The sequence below is a fragment of the Mus musculus genome, chromosome 11 (assembly GCF_000001635.26).
Source record: "Mus musculus strain C57BL/6J chromosome 11, GRCm38.p6 C57BL/6J".
Lineage (NCBI taxonomy): Eukaryota > Metazoa > Chordata > Mammalia > Rodentia > Muridae > Mus > Mus musculus.
Genome location: NC_000077.6, coordinates 99,204,121 through 99,231,810, shown reverse-complemented (window position 1 = coordinate 99,231,810; position 27,690 = coordinate 99,204,121). Strand labels below are relative to the sequence as shown.

The following is a 27,690-nucleotide window of genomic DNA, read 5'->3' as shown; positions in this document are numbered from 1 at the left end:
AAAAACATTTTCAGATCATTCCCTTATGCTATGCATTCATCTGAAAACAAAACAAAACAAACCTCTCCTTTAGTCTTTCCTTACAATACCGGTTCATTTCGATAATTTCACCAGAGTATGAAAATATTGGGCGATGGAAGAACTGGACAGTATTATCACTTATCACTTCTAAAGATACCTCACTTCCTGTTGTCACAACCAGGATAAGGGCCAACAGGTAGTCCCAGCATTCAGCCAGTTTCTCTAGATGCTAACATTGACCTTAGATAACCACAGATGCTCTGTTCATTTTTCCTCCACCGTGACGTGACCCACACTAGCCAAGTGTTCTCTACTTTGTATAATCCGCCAAAGTATTCGTTAATTAGTTTAAAAAAAAAATAGCCCTGGAATGGTCCAGAAAGGTGGCTCCACGCACACTCACTGAACAATTACATGTCTAGCCCTTAGAAATCATTGGTAATTATGAAATTGTCCGGTCCAGATGCCTAAAACTTTGTTTTCAAGACTTTCCAAGATAGCAGATGGCCCAATCCCATATAGAGGGTATCAGATACAGGACCGGCTTGGGAAAGTTCCAGGAGGGCATCACAAAGAAACACTGAACTGTTTAAAGACAAGCGAGGCTGAGCTGAACTGGCCCTCCTGGGAAGGGATGTGAATTGTCACAGGTATGCCAGCTGGAAGGAGTGAGCTGACATCTGAGGACCCTAGGCGCAGAAACCCGCCGCCATCACTCGACCTCTAGAAACATCTGGGAAAACTACAAAACTCCCGTGTTGCTTTTCGCTTAGGCGGAGGCAGGGGAGCCCCGCTGGGCGCCAGCAAGGACCTAAACGCAGCGACCCGGGTCCTCCCCGCCTACATTCTCCATCTTCTCCATTCATACGTCCATCAGCGGAGGACTGAAGACCAGAGCGAAGGGAAAAGCCAGAGTGCATGGTGTGTGGGAACTGCGTCCCACCCTCTCCCGGGAGAGGCTCCGGCGAGCCTTTCCCCTCCGGCGCCCGCCTCACGCGGCGGCGCCCACCGCCTCAGTGAAGCCCCGGGCGCGCAGTCTGCGCAGTTCCTGCCGCCGGGCCGCGAACCAGGGCCCGCAACGCGGCCCAGCCTTCTCCGCCCTCCTCGCCGTGACGAATCGGCGCCCGACTGGGACGGGATCCAAATTGGAAGACTTCTGAGGAAACCCAGGAGCCTGACGAAATTTTTTTTAAAAATCCTTGGCGCCCTAAGCCTCGCCGCGTGCTCACTGGAAGGGCTGTTCGTCTGCCGGGAGCCGGCCGCGGCCGGCAGACAATTCCCGGGAGCGTGTGGAAAGTGCGAGCGCGGAAGCTCCGGCGCGAGGGGCGGGGCGAGCGCGGGACAAAGGGAAGCGAAGCCGGAGCTGCGGGCGCCTGCTCGGCCCGCGGGTGAGTGTTTCCCAGTGGGCCCAACCCGGTCGGGGAAGGGTGGCGAGCGGTGGTGTTTCTGCTTGGCGGGACCCCGAGCTCCCGCGGGGTGCTGGGGTTCGGCCTCGGCTGCGAGGCGGGAGCTAGAGCCGGTGCGGCCTCGGTGAGGCCTAGCGGCGGCGGGGCAACCCCGTCCGGAACAGCTCCTCGGAGGCGCCGGTAGTCCCTTTCCGCGGGACTCCCGACGCCGGTGAGCACCAATGCACAACCCCCTGCAGGGGAGTTTCCAGAAAAGCTCGCCCTCCGCCCGCCACAAAACTCCAGGGAAAGGATCTCCGGAAACCCTCTGGGCAAGGCCAGCGGGGATCCTCACCCACCACGAAGGTGGTCGTCCCCCCCCCCCTTTGTTTATTTTTATTTTTTATTTGGTTCAGGCAGCGACTTAAGGATTCCCGGGGTGGCCTGGAGTGAAGTCTGAGACGGTGTGGGTTGGGTTTAAACCCATCTCTGACAATTCCGGGTCTCTGGCCTTAGACACTTAATCGCCCCGAGACTGTTTTCTTCCTTTGTAAAATGGGGACAGTCATACGCATCGGGTAGGGTCGTTGTGACTAGTGAGTAAGACTGTGTTATAAGCCTGACCAGTAAGGTAATTAATTCAATAAATACAGAGTTGCGTCCCAGGCACAATGGTTAGATCCACTCACTACTAGAGTTTATATGCTTAGCCCGGGAGAGCAATCATTTGTAAGTATTAGCAGTGAAGTGTAAGGTACCAGGGACCCTGTCACAGTTTCTGTCGGGGCTCCCCACAGCAAGGCCTACTGGGTGTTGATGGAAGGAAAAAAAGAGATGAATTGAAAAAACTTAGCTATTTCCACATCAGAAACTCTTACCTTGATGATTTGAGGCACTTCCTTAAAATGAAAACTAGGAGAAAAAAAAGTGTATTCACCATCCTTCTAAAAATAAGTTTTCATCTCTTATGCATTACCATTTGTGGTCTATGTTGAGTAAGGAACAAGCTCAGATATGTCCATGTTTCGAGCTGGCCATACTAGGACCAAATTTATGAAGACTTGAGCTATGTTTGAATAATACAGTAATAAATTAGACCATCCCTCCTCTCTTGCAAGGCAAAACCTAGCACATTCACATGTTGTTGGAGGGAAAGTGCCGCTGGTCTTTGTAAGCCATGTAGGAATACAGAGACGAGATATAATTTATTCTGTCCCGATGATGTATCAAGAAAGTACCTGAGATAATTTCTGAAATGAGCTGTAAAGGAACAACATGTGTCCTGTAAGTAGCCTCAGAAAATTGTTCCCGGCTCTTATGAAACTATTTACCAACAAAAGAGAATGTAAAGTTTGTTATCATACTGACTTACCTTTCACACTGCCTCCAGGAATAAGACATGACTCTGTTTCAATGAAAGATGTTCCCTAAATAAGGCAGAGCTTCTAATCAGGGGTTGTCAGTATCTGGTAGGCCTTGTTGGGGTCACCCGGATAATACATCACATTCTATTGTCATTATTTTTTTTTATCAGTCTAAGTAATCGTTTGCATGGCATCAGCAAAATGTTTTCCATACAAGACGCTGCTCTCAGTATCATAAGCAAAAACCTAAAAATCCATCTCTAATATAACTCTAAATTTCCCAGTAATTTATTTTCATCATTTAATTCTGATCAATCAAATGAATGTAAGAACTAGTTAAAAATATGCAAAAGGCTTGATTACTAGCAATTAATAGTGAAGTAATTTTGCTCAGAAATACCAAACTACCCTATTCTTTAGGAAAACATTCTCTTATGCTTGCTGAGTTTTGATTCTCTTTTTTTTTCTTTTTTTTCTTTTTTTTTATTTTAGTGTCTCAGATTCATTCTTAAGGAACTGAGAACTTAATCTTCCAAAATGTCAAGTAAGTTTCAATTTTTATATTTATCAATCTGTGTTAATACGAGACTAATGCCCTAGCAAATGGGAATTCCAAAATACTCTCATTTTTTTTTTTCTTCAAAGCAGGACCATTGGTAGTTTTGTTGCATAGTATTATATCTCAGTTGTTTACAAGAAGTTATTTATTTTCTTTCAAACAGAAAGACCATCTTATGCCCCACCTCCCACCCCAGCTCCTGCAACAGTAAGTTTTAATTTTCTTGTTAATGTAATAGCCAAGTCTGGCCTTGATACAAAAACCCAGATGTCTTCCACTGACAGTCACTCAGTCATCACAGCCACAGGATAGACAATTCAGCTAAAAAACAGCACTTCCTACCAAATAAAATAACTCCTTTCATCCTACCTGAGCCAAACCCAACACTTAAAAATACATACTGTGAGCTTCCAGCCTCCTGTGCTCTTTGTTTCCTAACGGGACATCAGTGAAACACTCCGTTCTTGCCGTTTTTCCCTGGTGAAGGGTCTTTCCGTTGATATTGAGTAAATGCTCGTTCTGGCATCCTTTATTCTTTTTTGTTGTTTTTAAGCCTAACCTTCAACCGGTTACATTTTCCTCTCACCGTAAGGGCTGGGTAGCTCAGTGGCAAGGCACTCACCTAGCGTGTCCTAGGTTGGAACCCCAGCAACACGACTTTTTTAATTAAACTTTCTTGTCAGCATATAAAAATTTCACATTAAATAAAGTTTCTTGTTCTAAGGATAGTTACGCTCATAAGTCTTATTTTAAAGCTGCTCAGGCCAGGGTTTCGTTACCCATGGGTCAGCTCTTGCTACTGGATTTGGTTCTGTTTTGGCTTGCCGGCTGATCTGTTTTGAAGGTGTCCAATGGTTGTGAACTGTTTTTACCCAACAAGCTCTTCCCAGCTTAAGCAGCTTGTAAAATAACTATCCAATCACAAGTCCACTTTAACAGCAAACTGTACAGGCCCTTGCTGAAATGCTGAAATGGCTTTCTTACCATTTTAAAACAACAACAAAAAGACCACTTAACATAACCACGTCCTACAAAATTTGAATCAGGATTATTTTGATTTGTTTTGTTTTGTTTTGAGACAGGGTCTTTATGTAGCCCAGGCTGGCTTCCAAATGGTGATCCTTCTTCCTCAGCCTCCCAAACGCTGGGATTATCAGCATGCCCAGCCCCAAATTAATTCTTTAATATCTGCTAGCTCTTCCTTCCATTCCCTCTACCAACTCACTGCAGGCTAGTCTACTTTTATTACTAATGAGTTCCTGTGTCTTTTCCTTTTTTGTTTGTTTTCTCTGCTAGGTAACTAACTAGTCTGATTTACTAACCCATAGGTGTTTGTTTTAGTTACATTTATCAACAGTTTGTTTCTCCTTAGATGCTCCTTTTAAAAGGCCTACCATACATTCTTAAGTTCACTCCATGTAATATACAGTCTGCAGGGTCGCTTCCAGTGGACTGTAAAGTCGTGTGCTTCATGATTTTTCTTTCTTAAAGAACATTTCTTACCCCCATCTCCATCACATTCCACTCATGGTTGTGTGCTGGTTTAGTTGAGTGATTAAAAGTCTCACCTCAAAAACAGAAGCAGGCCCCTCAACTTTAGAAATGGTGTAATTGCAGTATACTAGTTTCATTTTTTTTAAATTCCCCTATTCACTTATGTTGTTCTTTAATCAGTGTTCGGAGGTGTCATTTTTATATAAATACTACCTCCAGGAGTGTCTAGTGAACAAACTTGCTATTATTTTTTAACTAAATATTTTAAAAACCAAGATCCCCTTCTGAGTTTTCATACAAAGAAAGGGATCCTTGTTTAACCCTCATCATAATTTCACATTTATACACAAAATCTAGAAACTAGGGATTATAACACCCAGCAAAATGGATATGAAATGAGTTAATCTTTCTCTTTTTTAAATGTCATTGCTTTTACCACCATTATCACCACCCACCCCTTCCACTGCCACCTCTCCAATGAGCCACTCCCCGTGGAACACGCCCTTTCTGTGCCTTTACGATTTCATCTGTGTTTTGCTACTGAAATATGCTTAATTTGCGTCTTTCCTAACTATATGGGCTATAATGGATCACTTTGTCTTCCTCTAAAAAGTGCCACACGTGCTGCCTGCTTGAGTGTCTTTGGATACTAAGGCTATATACAAGGGCATGCTTTAGGAATGGCATTTATTTTGAAACAACTAAGTTTAGCTGGAATGTGTGACGTGTACTTTTGTAGAATTGAGGAGAGTTACGTTAATTGCATGTAAAAATGGCATTGCTATCACTTGTTATGACTGAGTGTCACTAAGTCAACTACACTTTTGGTCTCTTCTTTACCACATTCTTTTTATGCATTTTGCCTTGATTTTATGAACACTGGATGTCATTGTATTAGCCACAAGGCCACAATTACATAAGAACCCATTGGTGATTATATCAACATGTAATTCACAAAAATCAAGAGTTTTGTTGCTGCAGTGAGCAGTTGTATTTGGAAAGGCTGAGAGACTTCAGGAAATCAGATGAAAAAGAAAGTTCAAGTCTGTCAAGTAAAAAAAGTAGTTACTATTAAAATTAAATTCATAAACTGTTGATGATTACCTATGGAAGATGGATCAAAGAAGAGATGGAAGAGAAAGTCTATGAAAGAATGACGTGGTTAGAGATCAGATAGCACCATTATGAGATCTATGCATTTCTTACAAGTCCTTGTTTTAAAACCATGCATGTGACATCCATTGAATCGAGCATATGTTCTATCCTATTGACAGTTCCTGGCCTCCTGATTTCAGTCTCTTCTCATTTGTCACATAGAAAATTATTTAACGCTGTCTTGGAAAAGCAGATCCATTCCTTGTTTTGTTTTTAGTAAATGAGGGCACTGGTGACATCCACATAACTGTCAAATAAATCATGTTTTGTTTGCATGTAGTGTTTTCAGACTTTAAAGTTTATCATACTTGAAGCTTTCCTATCTCAAACATCACAGATTGCTAAATTATCTCATACTGTTGACCATGAAATAGTTGTAGATGTTTGCAACGGTAGTGTGATGCTTTCCTCAGAACGAAACAGAACATACTCAGTCTCCCAAGCATCCCTAACCCCCACCAAGGAAAAGCAGGAAAGAGAAGAGACATGCATACACGCATGCACGTGCAGACTTGCAGGCTGGGTTCACAGTGGAAAAAAGAAACAGTAACAAATACCAGTTAGAACCATCATTGCTTGTTTAAACTCAGGTTGCTTTTGCATGCCATATGCAGATCATTTTTCATTTCTGTGTTTCCCTCGTTTGAGCTCATTTCTCATTCGTGTTTTTGTCTCATTTGTTTCCATCAGCAAATGCCCAGCACACCAGGGTTTGTGGGATACAATCCATACAGTCATCTCGCCTACAACAACTACAGGCTGGGAGGGAACCCGGGCACCAACAGCCGGGTCACGGTAGGAGAATCAACTATTACAGCCTCCGGCAAACAACTGGAATTGACCAGAAATGCCTCCAGAGCTAGGTCCTTTTGAATCAGAAGCACAGCCATTTAAAAAATTTAACCTGACTTTTCAACTATTTTGTACAGTCTTACACTGAAAAAAAAAGTGCAGTCTGGATATGTACCTGGAAGAAAAGAAATCCCATTCTACTTGGTGATCAGTAGGGATAAAGCCTTGGACCCTTAATGCTCATACTATATATGTAAACAAATGTAGAATTCTTTTGGTAAAATACTTTATGGCATGAAGAGTATCTTTCATTGTTGAAGGTAATTGGCGTTATTCTCAAGGACATAGTTTCTTAAGGAATGCTGGGACTTTGAAGGCCTGGCTTTGTCTGGACTGAAAGCTTTGGCAGACCTGCCTGTCAACCTTCTACTCTTAGTGGTTTGTCTTTTGGATTTAGTAAGTGACATATCTGAGACTCATTTCTTTCCAGTTTAATACAGAAAAAGATTTTACTGTCACCTCAAGGAATTTTGGAATAAACCTTGAATAGAATTAATTCCAGGTGTTAAGTATAGCTTTCCAATCCATTGTAGACAGATGATTCTTAAAACTTGGGGAATTTCATTTCAGTGATTCAACTAAGATAATCAAAATTGGATATTGTACTTCAAAGCTTTTATTTTAAAATTATCTTAAACTCAAAGGAAATTAAGGTAATAAATCCAAAAGTCAAATACCTCCATTAGAATGTGGTATTGGTGAGAATATATACAACACAGATGGCTGTAAACTTTTTAGTACTTTTTTTAGTATGGTTGTCATTTTCTGTATTCATAAAAAAAGCCCTCTCACCCTGGAGTGAAGCTAGAGCTGAAAACTCGTCACTCTCAAATTGTATGTCTGTCCTGGTAAGCATATTGCTTAGCTGGATAGGTTTTGTTTGTCTAATTTTTTCATTGTTTTTGCATAATTTGTACTTCATAAGCATATCAAGTTCTATGTGCCATACGTATTTCACAGTATTTGAAAAGGGTTCTGACAAAAAATTTTTTTATGCGTGCATTGTGCGCTGCACACACTGTGTGCAGCAATACATGTTTTTCCCTGGTCTAAATGTATTGTTTCCCAGATGGAATGAGAGGCAAGGTTATCAGATGATAAAGAGCATTATAGTTCATACAGTAAGCACAGTTAGTTTGAGATCTTTTGTGTTAATGCAGAAATGTATTTATGGATAGTGAGTAAGAAGATGGTTCTGAAAGGCTAGCTCTATACGGTTAAAGCTCTTGGTGGCCATGTTAGTGGGACAGGAGTATCCATGTGATCCTACAGTAACTTAGTTTGGCGTTTGTATAAACAGCCAGCTCTTAGTTTGTATGTAGCTGTGAGACTTCTCTGTTGACATAAAGTTAGATAATACAGTGGAAACTAGAAAAAAGGAGAAAGACTCCTTGTCTGGGCCTAGGTTGGTCATCTGTTTTCATCCCTTTCCTTCCTGGGGATGGAAGAACTCAGAAAATTGAGCTCTAGCTTCGATATCGGGGAGAGGTTAGGCTAAGAAGTTTGGTGTTTCCGTTCTTTGTAGTTGTTTCCTTGTATTCTTGTCCTTTTGTCCTGTTATCACCAGACTGAAGGCTGCTCAAACTGCTAGAGGCCCAGGGGTTTGCATTCTCTTTTATCCTTACTGTTTTGGGACTCACTCGCTTATAAAAGGTGTTTGTAGAGAATGACCCCAATGGCGCACTCATGGGGAATGTTCCTCCTGAGTAAACTGTTGTCTATAAATGGCCACAGTGACTTGGGGAATGATTCTGTGCAACCCTAAGCAAGAGCTTTGTTCCATGTGGGTAGTTTTCAGAAAATAAGCACTTAGGTACCAGATTAACACCTTTGGAGGACTTAGGACAGCTTTGAGTGTAGCCCAAGCCTGATCACTCTGTTCAGGTGATGGTTCGTGTTCTCTGATACACAGGCTTGTAAACAGATTGAGGCAAAATGTGAAAAGCAGCCTTTACTCCTTGCTAATAGAACTCCTCTCTCCCAAAGAAAATTCATAAATAAGACCTTACCAGAGAAACAGCTAAGAATTGAGAAAGAAAAACATTTTTTTGCACTGTCCAAGATGAATCAATCACAAGATTGTGGACTTTATCCAGATTGCCTAGGACCTAACTTTTAGATAAGGACAGTTTTATCAAGCATAAGTATTTGCTTCCTCTCGCCCAGTTCATAGGACTGGGAAGACAGAATTTGGATAGATGGAGAAGCGGCGCTGAGGGTGGGTGTCCTCATAGCAGTAAGGAACGCTCCTCATAGACAGAGCGAAGCTGGTCTCTCCAAAAATCTCCTTCCGGGGCCACTCGGGAGCACAGCACACACAACAGCAGCTGTTTCTAGTTGAGTCTTACCAAGAAAGGATTGAAGGTGCTCAGTGAGAGCAGACAAATGTTTTTGAGGCCGTTAGAAAGATGGCAGAGATGTTAAGTAAATTGGTCATGTGTGGTGATAAAGATCTTCAAACCAACTGGAACTTATTCTTAGGGAATGGGAGAGCATTGTTTTGTGTTGTTTTGTTTTTTATTTGTAAACTGATAGTGCAATAATAATATGAATTCAGTATTATTTGAGTACATTTCTTTGGGAAGGGGGGTGAATTAGCAAATCTATTAATGTTCTAAAATAGTCTTTGGAATATATGAGCAAATATTACTAACTTTGTTTTTTAAATGTTTTAATTTATACTTAAAACTTTAAAAGTACACATGTTAAAATTTTTAACTGTTAACAATATTTTGGCACCTTCAAATATTGGCACAACTTTTTTCTTTTCTTTTTTTTTTTTTTTCTCTTCTTCTTTTTTGGAACCCACTTTGTGTTCCAAAAGTTCGTGTGGAGTCTGGATTGAAAATGTTTTCTAGTCACTTCCTGGGTTGAGAAGCAGGCTTCCATGGTGTAAAGTTACTGATGACTCTGAGTCCTGCCAACTGTGGTGCCTGCTTCCCTGGTGGCTGCTCTAGCCACTGTGACAGTTTCTGCCTCCAGGTCTCATTCCATTCCACTGCCCACTGCTGGCTAAGACCAGATCTGTCTGTGAGTCAGAGCAGCAAGGATCTGCCCATGTGCATTTTGCTAATTAGAGTAAAGCACTCCTCTTTCCCATTCTTGCAAGAGGGTCAGGACCAGGACTCACTCCCCTAGTGATGTCAAGTCGGATAGTACACATTACTTCTTATTTTGGCTCCTCCATCAAAGCACTGATAAAACAAGGAGATAGAAAAGTTGAGAACCAGTTGCCCTTGGAGTAGCAGCTTTAAATGGGACTTCTGCTGAAGTCCCTGATGTCTCCTGGCCTGTTTCCTCACAGGCAGGAGCTAGCACGTAACTCTCTCACCAACTTCCCCACTACCATTCTGAAAACATTTTAGCCCCTTTGCTTGTATTTTCTTTTTCCATGTGGCCTGCCTTTCCTTGTCCTTGTGACTTTTCCACAGAAGCAGCATTGAGGACTGGGCCTCATAAGTAAGATAGCAAGGCCGGGAGTCCCGTGCTCAGGGCTTAAGGTGGCTCTGTGTTTCTGCGGCCATAGGCATGAAGACAAGAGAAGTATAACTTGAGTTCACACAGCTTGTCCCCTGTAAGAAAAATATGCCCCAAGACTGCAGAAATAGAAAACTATGAGACTAAAAGTTTAACAGACATAAATCTCTATTTCTAAAGGAAATTTTTTTCTTTTCCTCTTTTTTTTTTAAATTTTTTTATTTGCTAGATTTCTTGTTAGCGCCTGTTTCTTATTGGTGATGTTTTTAACCTGGGAGATGGTCTTTATGTTGTATGTATGAGAGTGCATTCCTGACATGTTAACAAGATCCCCTGTAGACAGTGTGTGTATGGTAAGTGCTAAGAGCTCAGAGTCTACAGATAAACCAGTGTTGACTGTAAGTGTAATGGTACTGAGCAGAATAAAAGGATACCAGGTAATGTGCTAAACGTGAGGTGTTTGGCATATAACTTCTATTTTCAGTGTATGGATTATTATATAATATTTTATTCTTGCAGGCAGCTTGTCAAAACAGTGGCAATTAACTGCTAAGTAAAACGTTAAATATCATGTGTTTAAAGTCATTTTCTTCTGATAAAAACATTTCTGAATTTGCAGTGATGTCTATTTTCTTTGGAGGAAATATAAGGATCTTGTATCCATGGACGAGTAGAAGAAAGGCGCATTAGAATTTTTAAGGGACTTTCTTTTCAGGTGGCAGTGAGCTCCTTGCAGTTGAATAATGAGTATATTTCACTCTTTTACAGGCGTCCTCTGGCATTACGATTCCAAAGCCTCCAAAGCCACCAGATAAGCCGCTGATGCCCTACATGAGGTACAGCAGAAAGGTGGGTGCCGGAGAGCTCCGCCTATGGCCTTACGTGCAATTTCAGGCTGGCTTGCCGTCTTCTTTATACATATTTGAGGGAAGAATTTTAAAACTTGTACTTTTTTAAGTAGTTCATTCTCATTCAGAAATCCAGAACTCAGGAGCATGGTTAAATTAACTGCTAAAATCTTTTTAAACAGATTAGTCTGCAGCCATGAAAGTGATATCTTTTTGAGAATATTGGAAAACATGAGAAGAATGTTAAATAGAAAGTAGAGTATAAGACTGTATATATTAATATCTTACAGTGGCGCACGCCTTTAATCCCAGCACTTGGGAGGCAGAGGCAGGCAGATTTCTGAGTTTGAGGCCTCTACAGAGTGAGTCCCAGGACAGCCAGGGTTACACAGAGAAACCCTGTCTCGAAAAAACCAAAAAATAATAACAATAATAATAATAAGTCTGGGAGTAGTTCAGTGGTAGAACACTTGCCTGACTACAGTAAGCGCTTAGGTTCAATTCCAAGAGTACCAAGTGAATTCATAAGTACAGTAAAAATATTGATCATAGTTAATACATATGTGTTTGGTAGTATGACAAATTAACTACCTTGAATTGACTTGAACAGTTAGAGACTTAGAGTTCATTTAATTCTCTACGAGTGTGAGCAGTGATTAGTGGTGCCCTTAGCTTAATCAGTTTCAAATATTTATGAGCAACTGACAGTGGTGAGTAAGATCCAGTGGGATAAGGAGGGCATGGGGTAAGCCAGCTGTTGGCAGTTTTGAAACAGGCTGATTGCTACAAAGGAGTTTGATACTGTCTTCTTTGCTTTTTCTTGTATTTAAACGTTTCCATATTAGAGTGTTTTTAAATGACTATATACTTAGGCACTAATATTGAATTTTCAACTATTGACTTTTTAAGGTCTGGGACCAAGTAAAGGCTTCCAACCCTGACCTAAAGTTGTGGGAGATTGGCAAGATTATTGGTGGCATGTGGCGAGATCTCACTGATGAAGAGAAGCAAGAATATTTAAACGAATACGAAGCAGAAAAGGTAGGAGGACTGCCTTGGCTTATTATTTATAAAAGAAACCAAGCGTGACCAGATGGCTGAGCCACACTGCAGTTTTGTCCACCAAGCTTCACTCATCTGAGTGGCACATTCTTTGTTCTGTCCCGACATCCTGTTTTACCTCTCCCTCTGATGTTCAGAGGGACAGTGCAGGTGGCCTGTGGAGTAGAATGGACATTATAAAACCAGCCCCTTTGACTTTCAGATAGAGTACAATGAGTCTATGAAGGCCTACCATAATTCCCCTGCGTACCTTGCCTATATTAATGCAAAAAGTCGTGCGGAAGCTGCATTAGAGGAAGAAAGTCGACAGAGACAGTCTCGCATGGAGAAAGGAGAACCTTACATGAGCATTCAGCCTGCTGAGGATCCAGACGGTAAGGTGGAAAACGGGGCTTTGTATATGTATTCTCTCTGAATTAGAAAAGAAATTTAGTTCAAGGCATTTTTATTCTTTTAAATGGAAAAGCATAATTTTAAGTCTTTTTGTTGTAGTAAGATTTTAAGTAGTAAGATTTTTGCGTGTGACTTTCTCATGGAAAAAATACTCCTTACAGGGTGGAAAATTATCAAAGAAAAAAAGCTGTATTTATTACTTATCAAAGTCTTTATACTCAGAATAGAGGATTTGTTTGATTTTCGAGACAGGGCCTCACTGTGTTGCCCAGACTTACCTGATTCTCCAGTCCCAGCTTCCAAATTCTGGGATAAATTTTTGCTGACACACCCTATCTTTGGTTTTTCGAGACAGGGTTTCTCTGTGTAGCCCTGGCTGTCCTGGAACTCACTTTGTAGACCAGGCTGTCCTCGAACTCAGAAATCCGCCTGCCTCTGCCTCCTGAGTGCTGGGATTAAAGGCGTGCGCCACCACACCCAGGTGACACACCCTGTCTTAATCAGGGTTTCTATTCCTGCACAAAACAAGCAAGCTGGAGAGGAAAGGGTTTATTCAGCTTCCACATTGCTGTTCCTCACCAAAGGAAGTCAGGACAGGAACTCACACAGGACAGGGACTTGGAGGCGGGAGCTGATGCAGAGGCCACAGAGGAATGAGTGCTGCTTACTGGCTTGCTCTGTAGATTGACCTTGAAGGCAGAGATCCCCATGGCTCTGTCTCCTGTGATGCTGGGATTAAAGGTGTGTACCAACATGCTTGGATCTAAATTTAGCTGGATGGGATTTTACCCCCAAATCCCTTAATGTCTTATTTCCTAGAACATACAATTCAGCTCCATTTGACTTCCTGGTGTCCCTTTAATACCTGAACCATATATTTTATGTTTTTCCTTTCTTTTTTTTTTTTTTTAGGTATTTTCTTCATTTACATTTCAAATGCTATCCCAAAAGTCCCCCAGACCCTCCTCATGTTTTTCCTTTCTAAGCTTGCTGCCCTTATTCAAAATGCTCTTCATGAGACTTAACCAGGGAACAAAGTCTCTACTGGGCTTTTTGAGACTTCCTTTGTCAGTGCAGTTAATATAAGTTCTCTTTACCTTAGCCTCAGGTAGACTCTTCAGGCAAGGGCAAAAAAGCAGCCACATTCTTTACCAAAATACCACAAAAACAGTCTCTAGGCCACATACTGAAATTCTTCTCCACTGAACCCCTTGGGCCAGGTCCGCATAGTTCAGATCACTCTCAGCAACAGTCTTCCATATTCCTACTAGGATGGCTCATTAAGCCCCACTTAAAGCATTCCAATGCTTTCCAAATCAAAAGGCTATCTGGTGTGCAGCCCTGTGGAAGGGTTGTTCGACATACACCTGGGTCATACACCACAGTTCTAGGAGGACATGAGAGACGGAAACGTGCAGAAAACCAAGACACAGAAGCCTTGTCTGGCCTTGTCTGTGAGGGCAGCATCCACTGGCTTCTTAGAGGAGTGTCAGAAGGTCCACAAGACTAACCTTGACTCACACCTCCATAGTCAGGGCTTTCTAAATGATTCTTCAGCAGCAAGCAAGCCTCTGTATGTAGCAGGGTTTCTTTCCTAAAGCACGGTCCCTGCATCTGTCTGAAGTGCGAGAAGGATTAGGTCTGGATGGAGAGATGGCTCAGCAGTTAAGAACACCAACTGGTCTTTCAGAGGTCCTGAATTCAATTCTCAGAAACCACATGGTGCCTCACAACCATCCATAATGAGATCTGATGCCCTCTTCCGGCATGCAGGTGTACATGCAGATAAGAGCATTTGTGCATAAATCATTTTTTAAAGGGGGATTAGGTGGTTCAGAGACAAGCTTTGTTTTGATTTATATTGGAGGAAAACACTTGCTTTGTTTAATGAGTTAGTGTAAAAAGACTATTCAGCAAATACTGATTCAGGTTGCTACCATGCATATGGAGGGGACAGCAGGATAAAGGAAATACTCTGGGGTTACTGGAAACGAGCATCCATGCTGGGTGGGGTGGCACACACTCAGCATCCCAGCACAAGATTCACACAGATAGAGAGGGCTTTTTAAATGACTCTCAAGAGACTAGGGCAGGAAGTAAGGCTGCTTTGAGTTCAAAGCCAGACTGGGCTACATAGTGAAATTTTGTCTCAAAAAGATCACACCCCCTGCGGTGTGAGCACAAGTACTTCGGTTCACATCTCCAGGACCCATGTAAATTGCGTGGCTTGGCACATCCCCGTAACACCAGCACTGGGAGCTGAAACAGGCAGATTCTGGCACTTCCGTGGGCAGCTAACCTAGCCAAAATGGTAAGCTTCCAGTTCAGTGAGAGGTGTTGACTTAAAGGGATAAAGCAAAAAGAGATAGAGAAGACACGTGTTACCTCTTCTGGCCTCCACATGTATGTACATGTGTGTGCACACCTGTAAACCACATGCATGCATTACACCAAAAAAATAACAACTCCCACACATAAACATATAAGCCAAATGTGTGCTATATGTACCTAAGTTTAGATGGCACCTTTACAAGCCATGTACAAGTATCAACTGGCAAAATTAAAAATAAGTTTAGAATCAAGTATCTGTGAGTAGTGTGAGTGCGTGCGTGTGTGTGCGTGCGTGTGTGTGCGTGTGTGTGTTGGTGTTGGGTGCCTTCCTCATCTCTTGTGATAAGGTTGGGTCGGTGTATGCACTATGCTTCCCTCTCCAGGTACATGTGGAAGGTAGAGTGACAACCAGATGGTTCCTGAATTGCTTCTCTGCACTATTTTTAGACAGAGTCTCTCTCAGTGAAACTAGAGCTTGCTATTTTAGCTAGAATGACCAATGAGTCTCCAGATCTGCCACACCCATCTTTTACTTGGATGCTGCCTAGGATCCAAATTTAGATCCTCATGCTTGCCCAGCAAATGCTTCATCTCCCAGCCTTTAAATCAAGTTGTGTTTTCTACAAGATTAGTTTGGGTCTTTACTATTTTTTAATGTGATAAAACAAAAACTACCTGAAAACACTAAATATTACTAGAGAAGATGGTGATAAGTTAATTTTTACAAATGGATATTTTCATTAATTTTAACAACCATGATAAAACTACTTCCCAGTTATAGTGTAGCATCTATCAAATGCCTTTGATAATTACTAGGAGAATGGAACATTGGGCAGGATTTCAAGTTCTGCCATCACATGTAGGTGTTACATGGATCCTAGGACTAAAAGAGATGTGAGCATTTGTTGTTGGTATTTTAACCAAATATCAGATACACATCACCACATCACTTTTTTTCTTTTTCTTTTTTTCTTTTTCTCTTTCTCTTTTTCTTTTTCTTTTTCAAGACAGGGTTTCTCTGTGTAGCCCTGGCTGTCCTGGAACTAACTGTATAGACCAGGCTGGCCTTGAACTCAGAAATCCGCCTGCCTCTGCCTCCCTAGTGCTGGGATTAAAGGTGTGCGCCACCACTGCCCAGCACACATCACTATAGCTTCTCAACCTTCTAGTGCTGCAAGCCTTTAATACAGTTCCTTATGGTGTGGTGACCCCTAACCATAAAACTACTTTTGTACCTACTTTATAACTATAATTTTGCTGCTGTTGATAATCATAATGTAAATATCTAATAAGTCAGATATCCAGTATGCAACCTGTACTCCCTATGAAAGGGTTGTTTAATTCCTCAAAGGGTTCGAGACCCACAGGTTGAGAACCACTGCCTTAGTGGGTTTATGAGAACAACACTTGGGTGGGTTGTATCTTCTGTCTCTGTGGTTCTTACCATAGCCTGCCCAGATGCCTCTGATGTTAGGCAGGCCCACCTGCTAGGACACTGAGGACCACACTTACTGAGTGACTGCTTGTTCACATTGTGTTGTGATAAGTGGTCACTAATTTCCAGGACATTTCATTCATTCTAGACTATGATGATGGCTTTTCAATGAAGCACACAGCCACTGCCCGTTTCCAGAGAAACCACCGTCTCATCAGTGAGATCCTCAGTGAGAGTGTGGTACCTGATGTGCGGTCGGTTGTCACAACAGCTAGAATGCAGGTCCTCAAGCGACAGGTCCAGTCTTTAATGGTTCATCAGGTAAGTTCAGAAAACATTCATTATACTAGAAGGAGTCTGTGTCACACATCCCAGATAGTGTGATGTTGCGGTAATTCTCCAACCCTAATATGCCCCAGCAATGAAAACACAACTCGATTAATAGGAATACAAGCTGTGCCCCTAGATTGGGCAGATCTACCGCTACACTCCCATCTTCCCTACCTCCTCTCTCCCACACCTCCTCCTCCTCCTCTCAACTTTCAGCTCCACCTTCCCTTTTTTTGCCCAATCACCAGCTCTAGCCTTTATTTTGCCAATTAAGGTGGGAAGAAGGTTTGCAGGAAATCACCTAAGTGCAGCCCCTCACAGGAGACCTGAATTAGCATCAAATTACAAATAGCCTCAGAGCTAACTGCAGCTGTGTGACTCTGCTATAGTCATAAGTAGACCTGTGAAGTAGAGCCACCTGAGGCTGAAAGGAGGGGACCATTCAGGAAGCTTAACAACTTTGTCATTAAAAACTGTAATAGAACATTGTGGTGGCATGTATATCTATTAAGAGATGGATGCAAACTGGAGGATTTAGGGATCCCATCAGCCTTTGCTACATTACTATTCAATGCCCCCCAGATTTATTCATTAACATCTTATCAATCCCAGCATGCCTCTATGCTAGACTTTTAAAATTATAGCTAGATTTCATTTTGTAATGCAAAATTAGTGGGCTGGAGAGACGGCTCAGTGGTTAAGAGCATGTTCTGCTCTTGCCCAGGTCCTGAGTTCAGTTCCCAGCACCCATGTAAGGTGATTCACAGCCATCTGTGATCCAGGCCATTCGGTGCCCTCTCCTGGGCTCCATGGGCTCCTGCGCTGGTGTGCGTACCCACACGCACGTACACACGATGGAAATGTCAAATTACACTTGAAAGTAATATCTTTAAATGGCATGCTCTCTGCACTTTACATCTGCCTTAGAGAAAACTCATAACGATACATATCTGGTCTGACACCTTACAGCGGAAACTAGAAGCCGAGCTCCTTCAGATAGAGGAACGACACCAGGAAAAGAAGAGGAAATTCCTGGAAAGCACGGACTCCTTTAACAATGAACTTAAAAGGGTATCCGTTCCATTCACTGACTACCTTTATCATGCGCCAGTTGCTATTTTTCTTAATGTTTCTATTGAGTGTTGGTCACTTTGAAACAATACTAACATCACAGCACAAACTCTACTATCTTTATAATAAATTAGCAGTGTCATGTATACATATAAAGACTAGGCCCTCAGGTAATAGAACCCTCCAGTGCTTTGTTAAAATCTTTGTAGTTGTAATTTATTTTCACTTTTTTGTAATTTATTCATAGATGTCTTCATTAGATGTAGTTCAGTTGCATTTTGAGTAAGTCTCGCTGGGCATGGTGGCACACACCTTTAATCCCAAGCAGAGGAAGCAGGATTCAACTTCAAGGTCAGCCTGGTCTATATAGTGAGTTCCAAGACTACATAGAGAGAATATATCTCAAGAAAGCAAAACAAGCCAAAAAATTCAATGACTGAATAAATAAGTAAATCCCAAGTTTGCTAACTGAGGTGTGAGTGGAGGTCCTGAGGCTAGCCGAGTCCTAGAAGGCCCAGCAGCCCCTGCCCCTGCATGCCTGATGGTGGCTAGATCAGCTCTTTTGTCCCGTCGCTTCAGGACAAGCCATTGCTTTCCTTTTCCCTATGTAAATACTATTACATAAGCCAGGAGACAACTTACTTAATTCTGAGTTTCTCGGAAGAAAACATGCTGAGCTCACTGATGTGTTCTTCACAACCAGTTATGTGGTCTGAAGGTGGAAGTAGACATGGAGAAGATTGCGGCTGAGATCGCACAGGCGGAGGAACAAGCCCGCAAGAGGCAAGAGGAGAGGGAGAAGGAGGCAGCAGAGCAGGCTGAGCGCAGTCAGAGCAGCATGGCCCCTGAGGAAGAGCAAGTGGCGAACAAAGCCGAGGAGAAGAAAGATGAGGAGAGCATCCCGATGGAGACAGGTAACCGCCTCCTCCACACCCAGGAGGGGTGAGGGCCCTGACAGCTGCCTTCTGGCTGTCCTGCCTGGATGCCTTTCAACAGTCTGCACCCTTCAGTCATTCCCTGCGACACTCCAGTCTTATTCTTTCTCCATAGTAGATTCACTGCTGCTGTTGCTGGCTCCACAGTGCAGCCCAGTGGTGTCAGTCTTGTTGTCTGAGCTCCTGTCGTACCCAGGTGGGTGGGTGTGGCTCTGCAGATAGAGAGACAGACGTGGAGGGTCCTGCCTGTGTGCCCGTTGCTGACAGTGACGTTACTGAGCCTTCTGTCTCATCTCCTCATTTGAACAACACCTGCCTCCATGAGTGCACTCTGCTGCGGATTTGACATAGGATAATAGGCAATAATATTTTAACCTTTACGGCTACTACTTACATAAAATATAACATTGTTCCCAAGATATGTCGTCTTTGTCCTAAGATGGCATTGGGCAAAGTAAAGCAGTAAGCCAAGTCTTACTCCATAATTCTGTAAGTAAAGTTTGACTGCCACACTGTATGTGACAGCTTTGAGGAGACAGCAGTGTGTGTGTGTACATGAATATATACACGTATACATGCACATAGACGTATGTGTATATGTACATGTGTACATGTATGCATAATACATATCTGTACCTGTGTGTGTATGGTTTGGGACTTGAGACAGACTTCCTGGCCCACAAAGCCTACAGTGATGACTGTCTAAGCTTTACATGTTGGTAGCCGACCAACCTCGCCCTAGAACAATGGTTTGGTTTTCCTGAATAAAGGCATTCCTCATGGTTCAGGGTTGGTTTTTGTTTTTAAGAAAAGAAAGGTAAAACTTAGATCAAATACTGATGACTTTGGTTAACCTTGGCGTTTTTGAGATCACCTTGCCTGTTGGCACTATTGACCCTGATAATGGATAAACATGAGCAGGTCAAAGGTAGTTAGGGGACACTAGCAATTGCTGGTAAAAGGGACACGGGCATACTCTCTCTGTACTCAAACAGCAACTCCTGGCAATGTTTAATGAAACTTGAGAATCTCTACCATGCATTTATACACTATTTGTTTAACTCAGCAGGTTATCTTTTCAGACAGTCTGGTTTTAATCAGCATTGTCTGGGCTCCTTTCTGGTTTTGTGAACCTGGTTTTGTTTTTGGGGGGGTTTTGGGGTTTTTTTTTTTTTTTTTCCCAACCATAAATTTGGGGCTGAAGCACATTTTTGTGGCTACCGCAGACGCTTGCAAATCAGAGTGTGGTTCCTTGCTCACCTTGCAGCCAGGCCATATTCTCAGTCTTGAGTCTGTTCTGCCCCGAATGAGGTCTGTCTATTCTGACAGCATCTGGATGTTTAGGGTGTTTATTACTCCGATGTCCGTCTTCTAGCTTAAGGAAAAGAAAGAGGAGGAGGAACCGAAGGAAAAAATTGGAGATGTCAGAACCTTGTATTCAGCTTCCTAAGAAAGTGGCTCAGCTTCTTTCTGTGCCTTTATTTTGTGTGCTTCAGGCAGGGTCTTGCTGTACTGCGTTGTCCAGGCTGCCCTCAGACTCCTGAGGGCAATCTTAGCCTCAGCCTCCGAGTAGCTGAAGCTTCTGCTGCTGCTGCCTCTCGCTTCTGGCTTCCTTTTTTTTTTTTTTTTTTTTTTTTTTTATTTTATTATTATATGTAAGTACACTGTAGCTGTATTCAGACACACCAGAAGAGGGAGTCAGATCTTGTTACGGATGGTTGTGAGCCACCATGTGGTTGCTGGGATTCGAACTCTGGACCTTCAGAAGAGCAGTCGGGTGCTCTTACCCACTGAGCCATCTCACCAGCCCTTCTGGCTTCCTTTTAATGTGACGTTTAAACCAAGTCTCCAGAAAATATTTCAGTGTTATCTATCAATATTTTTAAACTTATTAACATTCTAGGCTAGAGAGAAAGCTGAGTAGATTGGACCTGAGCTCCTATGTAAAAAGCATGGTAGCGCATGCTCATGATCCAGGACTGGGGAGATAGAGATGGGCAGCTCCCAAGGCTCGTTGGCCTGCCAGCCTAGCCTGCCTGGTCACTTCCAGGTCAGTGGGAGAGCCTGTCTCAAAAACGTGCACAGTGACTGAGGAGCAGAACTTGTCTCCTCTGACTCACGGACACACGCAAGGCTGTGACTGTCTTACATTCTGTTGTCGTAGCAAAGCTTTGAAATCCAGTGTGTATTTTATATACTTTTTAAAAATAATTTATTTTTATTTGATGTACATTGGTGATTTGACTGCATGTATCTCTGTGTAAGTGTTGGTCTGGATCTCCTGGAACAGGAGTTACAGACAGTTGTGAGCTGCTGATTGACTGTGCCCTGATATTTTCCCTCTTGAAGGAAGAAACTGTTTTAGTGGAGCCCATAGTTAAGAGAGTTTTAATTGTAAAAAGACTTTGGATTTTAAAAGAGATGGGTATTTTAAAGAGATTGAAATTTTAAGAATATGTAAAGACTGTGGGACTTTTAAAGTTATTTAGATCTTGTGGGTGCTGGAAACTGAACCTGGATCCAATTGAAGAGTAGCCAGTGCTCTTAACCACTGATCCACCTCTCCAGCCCCTTTCATATACTTCCTAATTTCAAAATCTCAATTCTCACCACGAATGTGTTTGGTATGTATTTAAATTTTGTAATACTGTAGGTAAAAATGTAGATTTTTGTACCCTGAGCTGTCTCAAATATTGGTAAATACTCCTGAATCATATTAGGTCATCTCAGGGCTTCTCCACGTGTGGCTGTCCAATGCCATCAGAATAGTTAAGAGTGAATGTTTTTCTTGGAACTGATGGTGGTAAATGTATGGTTTCAGAGGAGACACACCTTGAAGACACAGCAGAGAGCCAGCAGAATGGTGAAGAAGGCACGTCTACTCCTGAGGACAAGGAGAGTGGGCAGGAGGGGGTTGACAGCATGGAGGTGGAAGGGACCAGTGACAGTAACACGGGCTCAGAGAGCAACAGCGCCACAGTGGAGGAGCCGCCCACAGACCCAGTGCCAGAAGACGAGAAGAAGGAGTAAATGTTGCCTTGTTTTATGTGACCTAAAACTTTTTTAAATGAAAAAAAAATGTGGTTTTTTTTTTGGTTTTAATGGTGTTATGTGGTCTGTGTATTAATTATTTACTTTTCCGTTGATACAACATGAAGGTCTTTGAACCCTCAGCATCATAGCCTAATGCCAGCCGCTCACCTTTCTTAGCTCTCAACGTCTGAAACCTCAGAGCTGAGATTAATCAAGACACCCATCATTCTCTGAGAACTACCTTGGCTGCTGCAGAATCGACTCTTCCAAATACCTGCCTTCAGCTCACGTGGTGCTCACCAAAGCCATAGCTTTAAACCCTTCCAGCCCATCCACAGCTTTCCCAGTCCCTGTCTTGTGTACTTACACAGAGTGCCCTCTTGAAATCATGAGGGGGTCTCTTCACTCACCCTTTCTATGTCCCATGTCAGACACCAGGAGTTCTCTTACAGGGTAGGGTGTAGCCAGAAACTGGTGAGACACAGATCACAGAGATGCCTCTGGGGGCACTGGGGGTGGGGGAGCAGGGGGAGTACAGTTGTTCTTTCTGTGGATTCCTTGTTGGTGAGAGCTGCGCCTGCTTATCTAGAGTGCTGTTCAGTGTAGTCGATCTGGGATGTGTTCTGGGAAATTCATCCTTTTTGTACAGGGGAAAGAAACACTTTTTTTTACCAGATTGGCTTTCCAAAGACACGATAGATGGCAGAGCTTAAGGAATGGAATGTTCTTATAATGGACTACAGACTTCAAAGTGATTGGCCCATTCCAAAAGGAAAATGGGAATGCTGTTCATCCATGTGAGCATACTTCACAGTGATGAAAACCTCAAGACTCGAGATCCCATAGATCAGAGCCGAACCTACTTTTTTGATAACCCCTGTAGTGGTCTTAGAGACTAGAAACAAGATAGTTTGTAGTGTGTGCTCCCTAAAATCTAGAATAGATTTTTACTGAATAGTGGTATATATGATGGTATATGTTTCTTAAAGGTCCAAACATAATAAAGAAATTAAGACAAAGGTCTCAGTGTTTTTATTGCACTGTGGAAGATAATATGTAGACATAATTTGGTCACTATGATACAGGGACATCATGGAATGATCCATGGTCATAAGATGTCACTTTTAGGAACCTTGCCTCATGAACTGTCAGTATCAATAGGACTGAAGAAATCTCAGTAGTGTGCAAGAAGTGTGGCCAGTAAGTGAATAGAGCCTGTGCTCATGGAGAGACGGCACCTGCACCCACACTTGAGTAACTGCCGGTATAGACACAGCATTGAGCAGTTCCCTGAGAGGAAGCCTGATGTGTGGGGTCATCCTTGGGCCAGTTTTTCTGTGATTCTACAGTTGCTTGAGAGTCAAACAATTTTTTGTTGTTTTTTTTTTCAAAACAGGATTTCTCTGTGTAGCCTTGTCTACCCTGGCAAAGAACTTTCCTATCAACGGGTCTGTTTGGGGTTTTGAGCATGTAGGGCTAAGAATTCAAACCATCTTATCTCAGACAAATTGGATAGCCACAAATAGAATCCTCTGGAAGGTGAGATGGGGCAAAAAAAAGCTGCCAGATAAGAGCAGAAAGCTTTCGAGGGCTTGGGTTCTTACAGTCCGATCAGTTGCCAAGAACACAGAAGCAACCCTGTCTGAGGACAGCACTGGGAAGAGAAGCCTAGTAAAAGGCTGCCCAGACAGGATGCTTCTGTCACCAGCACAAAAGGGAGCTGTTTGAGTTGGGACCAACTTCAATGGGGAAGGATTGAATTGACGGTTTCAGTTAGACTAGTGCATGTAGACACCGATGTGCGAAATGGCTCTTAGTTCGAGTACGGAGGATAGCAGGTCAGACAGCCCACACCTCACAGGCTTGGAGACATTACTGAAACATTTTAAGTATAAACTATGCTGAAATATCTTAAGCCTCTCTACCCTAATATCTAGTGTATCTGTTTTATTTATGAGTGCCTACAATTGTAGGTTTTAAATCTTAACAGGGTTCTAAGAAAACCAAAAGGGGAGTTCACAATCATGCGATTTTATAGAAATGTCAAATTCTGCAACTTACCTAGACAACAAACTACAAGCCTTTCTCTAAATGACTCTGACCTGATAAGAACAGCCAGGTGTGTGTGAGAGACTGGTCCCATCACACAGACACGGTCAGAGAAATGCCTACTGGGCACAATTTCTACTATCCCGCTTGTATGTTTAGGTACAAAGGCTTTCTGTAAAATTATGGCTACCTATGTTATTGAATGTGGTAACACACTGTACTGAATTATGAGGCAGGACAGAAAGGAATGAACACAATTGACATTTGCCAAAAAGACATAGGCTGGCATAGAGTTGACATTCCTTTCCAACCTGGCTGTGCTATGAAGAGAGCAATGAAGCAGGCTTAAGCCCTGGAGTATGTGGCCTTGTGGGACCTCGCTCCTTCACCCGGACTTTTTCTAGGAATTTCAACACTTTAGCTTTGTTTCACTAATGACTTCCTGTCTCTCACCCTTGACAGTTTACAATCCTGTCAGTGCCCCACTGAGGAACCACCCTGTGATCTCATTTGGGTTTCTTAGCATACTTTTGAAGATAATAGCTTCAAAACCCAGAATTTTCTATATGACTATTGTAAAAATGATGACGGCGACTCTGAGAAGCCCACACACAGGCTCTCCAGTGTTTGTTTTCTTTCTGAACATCTCTCTGTGGCTTAAAAATCTATATTAAGATAACCTTTAAATTAAGATACCTTTAATAGAAGGCTGGAGAGGCAGCTCAGTGGTGCCCTCTTCTGGCCCCTGAGGGCACCATGCACACAGGTGGTCCACAGACATAGATGCAGGCAAAACACTCAGATTTAAAAAAAAAAAAAATTAAAAAGCCCCGAGTCTGCTTCATACTATCTAGTCCTGAAATTATTTTCTATAACCAAGCCAATGATCTCAGGTCTCTGAAAGATAAGAGAACCCAGGTTTCAAGATGACAGCATGGAGCTGTGTCTATCTCCCTATTCATGGACTTGAGAGAGCAATCATCAGTAGCCCAGCTGTAGAGCCAGATAAGCTGTGCACGTGCACTTCATGGTGTTTGCCTGACAAAACTCACCCAGTGACTTTAAAAAGCAATATACCTTTTGCTAAGTGATTGATGGACATATCATTTTTTGTTGTTTGCTTTGTTTTTTGAGACAGGTCTCAGGGCTTGTATACAGACTAGCCTTGACCTCACAAATCCATTTCCCTGTCTCCCCAGTGCTGGGATTAAAGGTGTGGCCCCAGCAAGGCAGAGCATTGGGGAGAAGCAAAGAGCTCTCATTTCAACGTGAGAATATAAAAGCCAAATGGAAAATGTGGATCCAAGGGCTATCCAAAAAGGGAAGCCGAGGTCAGGGATAGCTACTGAGGGTCCAGATCTTTAGTAAATCCTCTCCATTTCCATACCAGTGCTGGAGAGGAGAAGGTTGGTGTCACAGTGTGGGACGCCCGTCGCCCGCACTGAGGTTGAAGCTTTAGTTTTTCGTGTAAACGGGCAGTGAAGTGGAGATCATAATTTGTTAAAGCCTCATGTTAGAAACAGTCCCCCCTCTATCCCCCCCCCCCCCCCCCCCCCCCCCCGCCAAGTGCCACACTAGGGAGTCTCCACCTGGCTCCACCTCCTGCAAGGCTTTTTTCTTGTCTCCCTCTACCTGGGCAATCTTGCAGGTTGAAGGAGCAGAGGACTTAATGCCTTTCAAATGGACAGCAAACTATGTAGCAAGGAGTTTGAAGGAACTTTTTAGTCTTTTAAGATAACACCTTGCTGAATTATAACTCTGCCTAAACTGTGAGAATGTGTCTTCCGTTGTACGGTAAGGAAAACAGGTTAGTACAAAATGACATGAGCATGTTAATAATCATTAAAGCTGTTTATAGACATCTTAACTGCCATCTGGAACTATATAAAATTGCCCACATAGGTTTTGTTTGCTTTTGTCTGCCTGTGTAATTGTGTACATGTGTCTACACATTCATGTGTGTGCATGTGTGTGCACACATGTGCATGTGGAGACCAGATGTTGACAGCAGATGCCTTCCTCTATCACTCCATTTTTTTTATTTTGCTTTTCACTAAAGAATTTGCAAACATTTTCTTATAAGTCTATTAGATTTTTATTTTTCTCAACTGTTGCTTATTTGAGAAAGTCTTTATTACTTCTTTACTTTTGAAGTAGAATACTGCACTTCTGGCTTGGATTTGTTCTCTTTTTAAGAGTTGAAATATTTCATTTTGTTCTTTTCTTGCTATGTGGTTTCTGAAGGGGGGCACTTGAGGTAACCCTGACCCCCTTCCTCTGTAGGTAAGGTGGCCTTTTGGTTTTTATTATCCTCTTTTGCTTCTCTCTGTCTGATTTTTGGCAGTCTTCCTGTAACATGCCTACATTTAAGTATGTTGGTGTTTATCCTGCTTTCTGTTCTCTGGACCCTGAACTGTCACCACAACAGTTCTTGTCTGTTGCCAAGTGTGGATTTGTGGCATTTCCTTTTTATTTCCTGTCTCCTGCTAACCATGTCCACCTGCTTTTCTGTTATTTGCTTCTCCTATCAGCATTCTTAGCATACGGAGTTCACATTTCTGGTAGTATTTCTTTTTTTTTTTTTTAATTAGGTATTTTCCTCATTTACATTTTCAATGCTATCCCAAAGGTCCCCCATACCCACCCCCCCAATCCCCTACCCACCCACTCCCCCTTTTTGGCCCTGGCGTTCCCCTGTACTGGGGCATATAAAGTTTGCAAGTCCAGTGGTCCTCTCTTTGCAGTGATGGCCGACTAGGCCATCTTTTGATACATATGCATTTTTTTTTTAAACAGATCTCTCACTGAATCTGGAGCTCACTGACTGGCCAGCAAGGCCCTGGGTTCGCCACCCTCTGAGCATTAAGAATGAGTTTATAGAGGGCTGGAGAGATGGCTCAGAGGTTAAGATCACTGGCTGTTCTTCCAAAGGTCCTGAGTTCAATCCCCAGCAACCACATGGTGGCTCACAACCATCCGTAATGGGATCTGATGCCCTCTTCTGGGGTGTCTCCAGCTACAGTGTGCTCACATACATAAAATAAATAATGTATTTTTCAAAAAAAAGGGATACATGGCCTTTAATCCCAGCACTTGGGAAGCAGAGGCAGGCAGATCTCTGTGAGTCTGAGGCCAGTGTGGTCTACAAAGAGAGTCCCAGGATAGCCAGGGCTGTTACATAGAGAAACTCTATCTTAAAGAAAACAAAACAAAACAAAACAAAACAAAACAAAACAAAACAAAACACCACGATTATGGGTACATACTTTTTACATGGACATGAAGGATTCGAACTCAGGTCCTCCTAATTACACACCAAGCACTTTGCCAACTGAGCCCCCTCCCCGTTGTTTATCTACAGAATGACAGTAACTTACTGGCAATTCTGCATTTTACTCTGCAAGGTACTTGCTCATAGCTTTGAGTGTGAAATGACATTTGCAATTTGCCAGACTAGCCTGCAGAATCTCCTGCTGTTTGGGTGTTCAAGGAAACCCAGATTAAAATTCAAGTCCCAAGGTACACTGTATTTAACATCCTACCCTTTTGTGAAGACTTATTTTTATCTTCATTATGTGTAATGTGTCCATGTCTATGTGAGGGGTATGCGCATAGGCATGGGAGTGCAGTTACCATCGGAGAGGCCAGAAGAGGACATCAGGCCCCTGGTACTGGAATTGCAGGCTGTTGTGAGCCACCTTATATGGGTACTAAGACCTGAACTTGAGTCTTCTGCAAGTATCACAAGGGCTCTTAACCACTGAGCTATCTCTCCAGCCCCGGCATGCTGGTACACATAGCCACAGAGTAGTCAAACCACCTATGTTATGCTCACATGGCCTCACTGTAAAGGATGTTTTTCTTCATTCTCACTATCAACAATGTTGACTTAGGAA

General features: G+C 42.6%; 1 protein-coding gene across 1 annotated transcript; it reads left to right on the top strand.

The window, feature by feature from the left end:
• The first annotated feature begins 793 nt into the window (after nt 1–793).
• Smarce1 (SWI/SNF related, matrix associated, actin dependent regulator of chromatin, subfamily e, member 1) lies at nt 794–22,764 on the top strand. Its single transcript, NM_020618.4, has 11 exons — nt 794–1,409; nt 3,263–3,314; nt 3,493–3,536; nt 6,669–6,773; nt 11,076–11,156; nt 12,065–12,196; nt 12,420–12,591; nt 16,525–16,697; nt 17,676–17,777; nt 18,481–18,691; nt 21,534–22,764. The coding sequence occupies exons 2-11, from the start codon at nt 3,308–3,310 to the stop codon at nt 21,740–21,742; spliced, it is 1,236 nt and encodes a 411-aa protein (NP_065643.1). The 5' UTR covers nt 794–1,409; nt 3,263–3,307; the 3' UTR covers nt 21,743–22,764.
• Nucleotides 22,765–27,690: the final 4,926 nt, after the last annotated feature.

Excerpts from the sequence above, each read along its gene's own strand:
- Smarce1 (NM_020618.4), top strand. Across the intron at positions 16,698-17,675 it reads AGTCTTTAATGGTTCATCAG|CGGAAACTAGAAGCCGAGCT; the intron begins GTAAGTTCAGAA and ends GACACCTTACAG. Across the intron at positions 17,778-18,480 it reads TTAACAATGAACTTAAAAGG|TTATGTGGTCTGAAGGTGGA; the intron begins GTATCCGTTCCA and ends CTTCACAACCAG.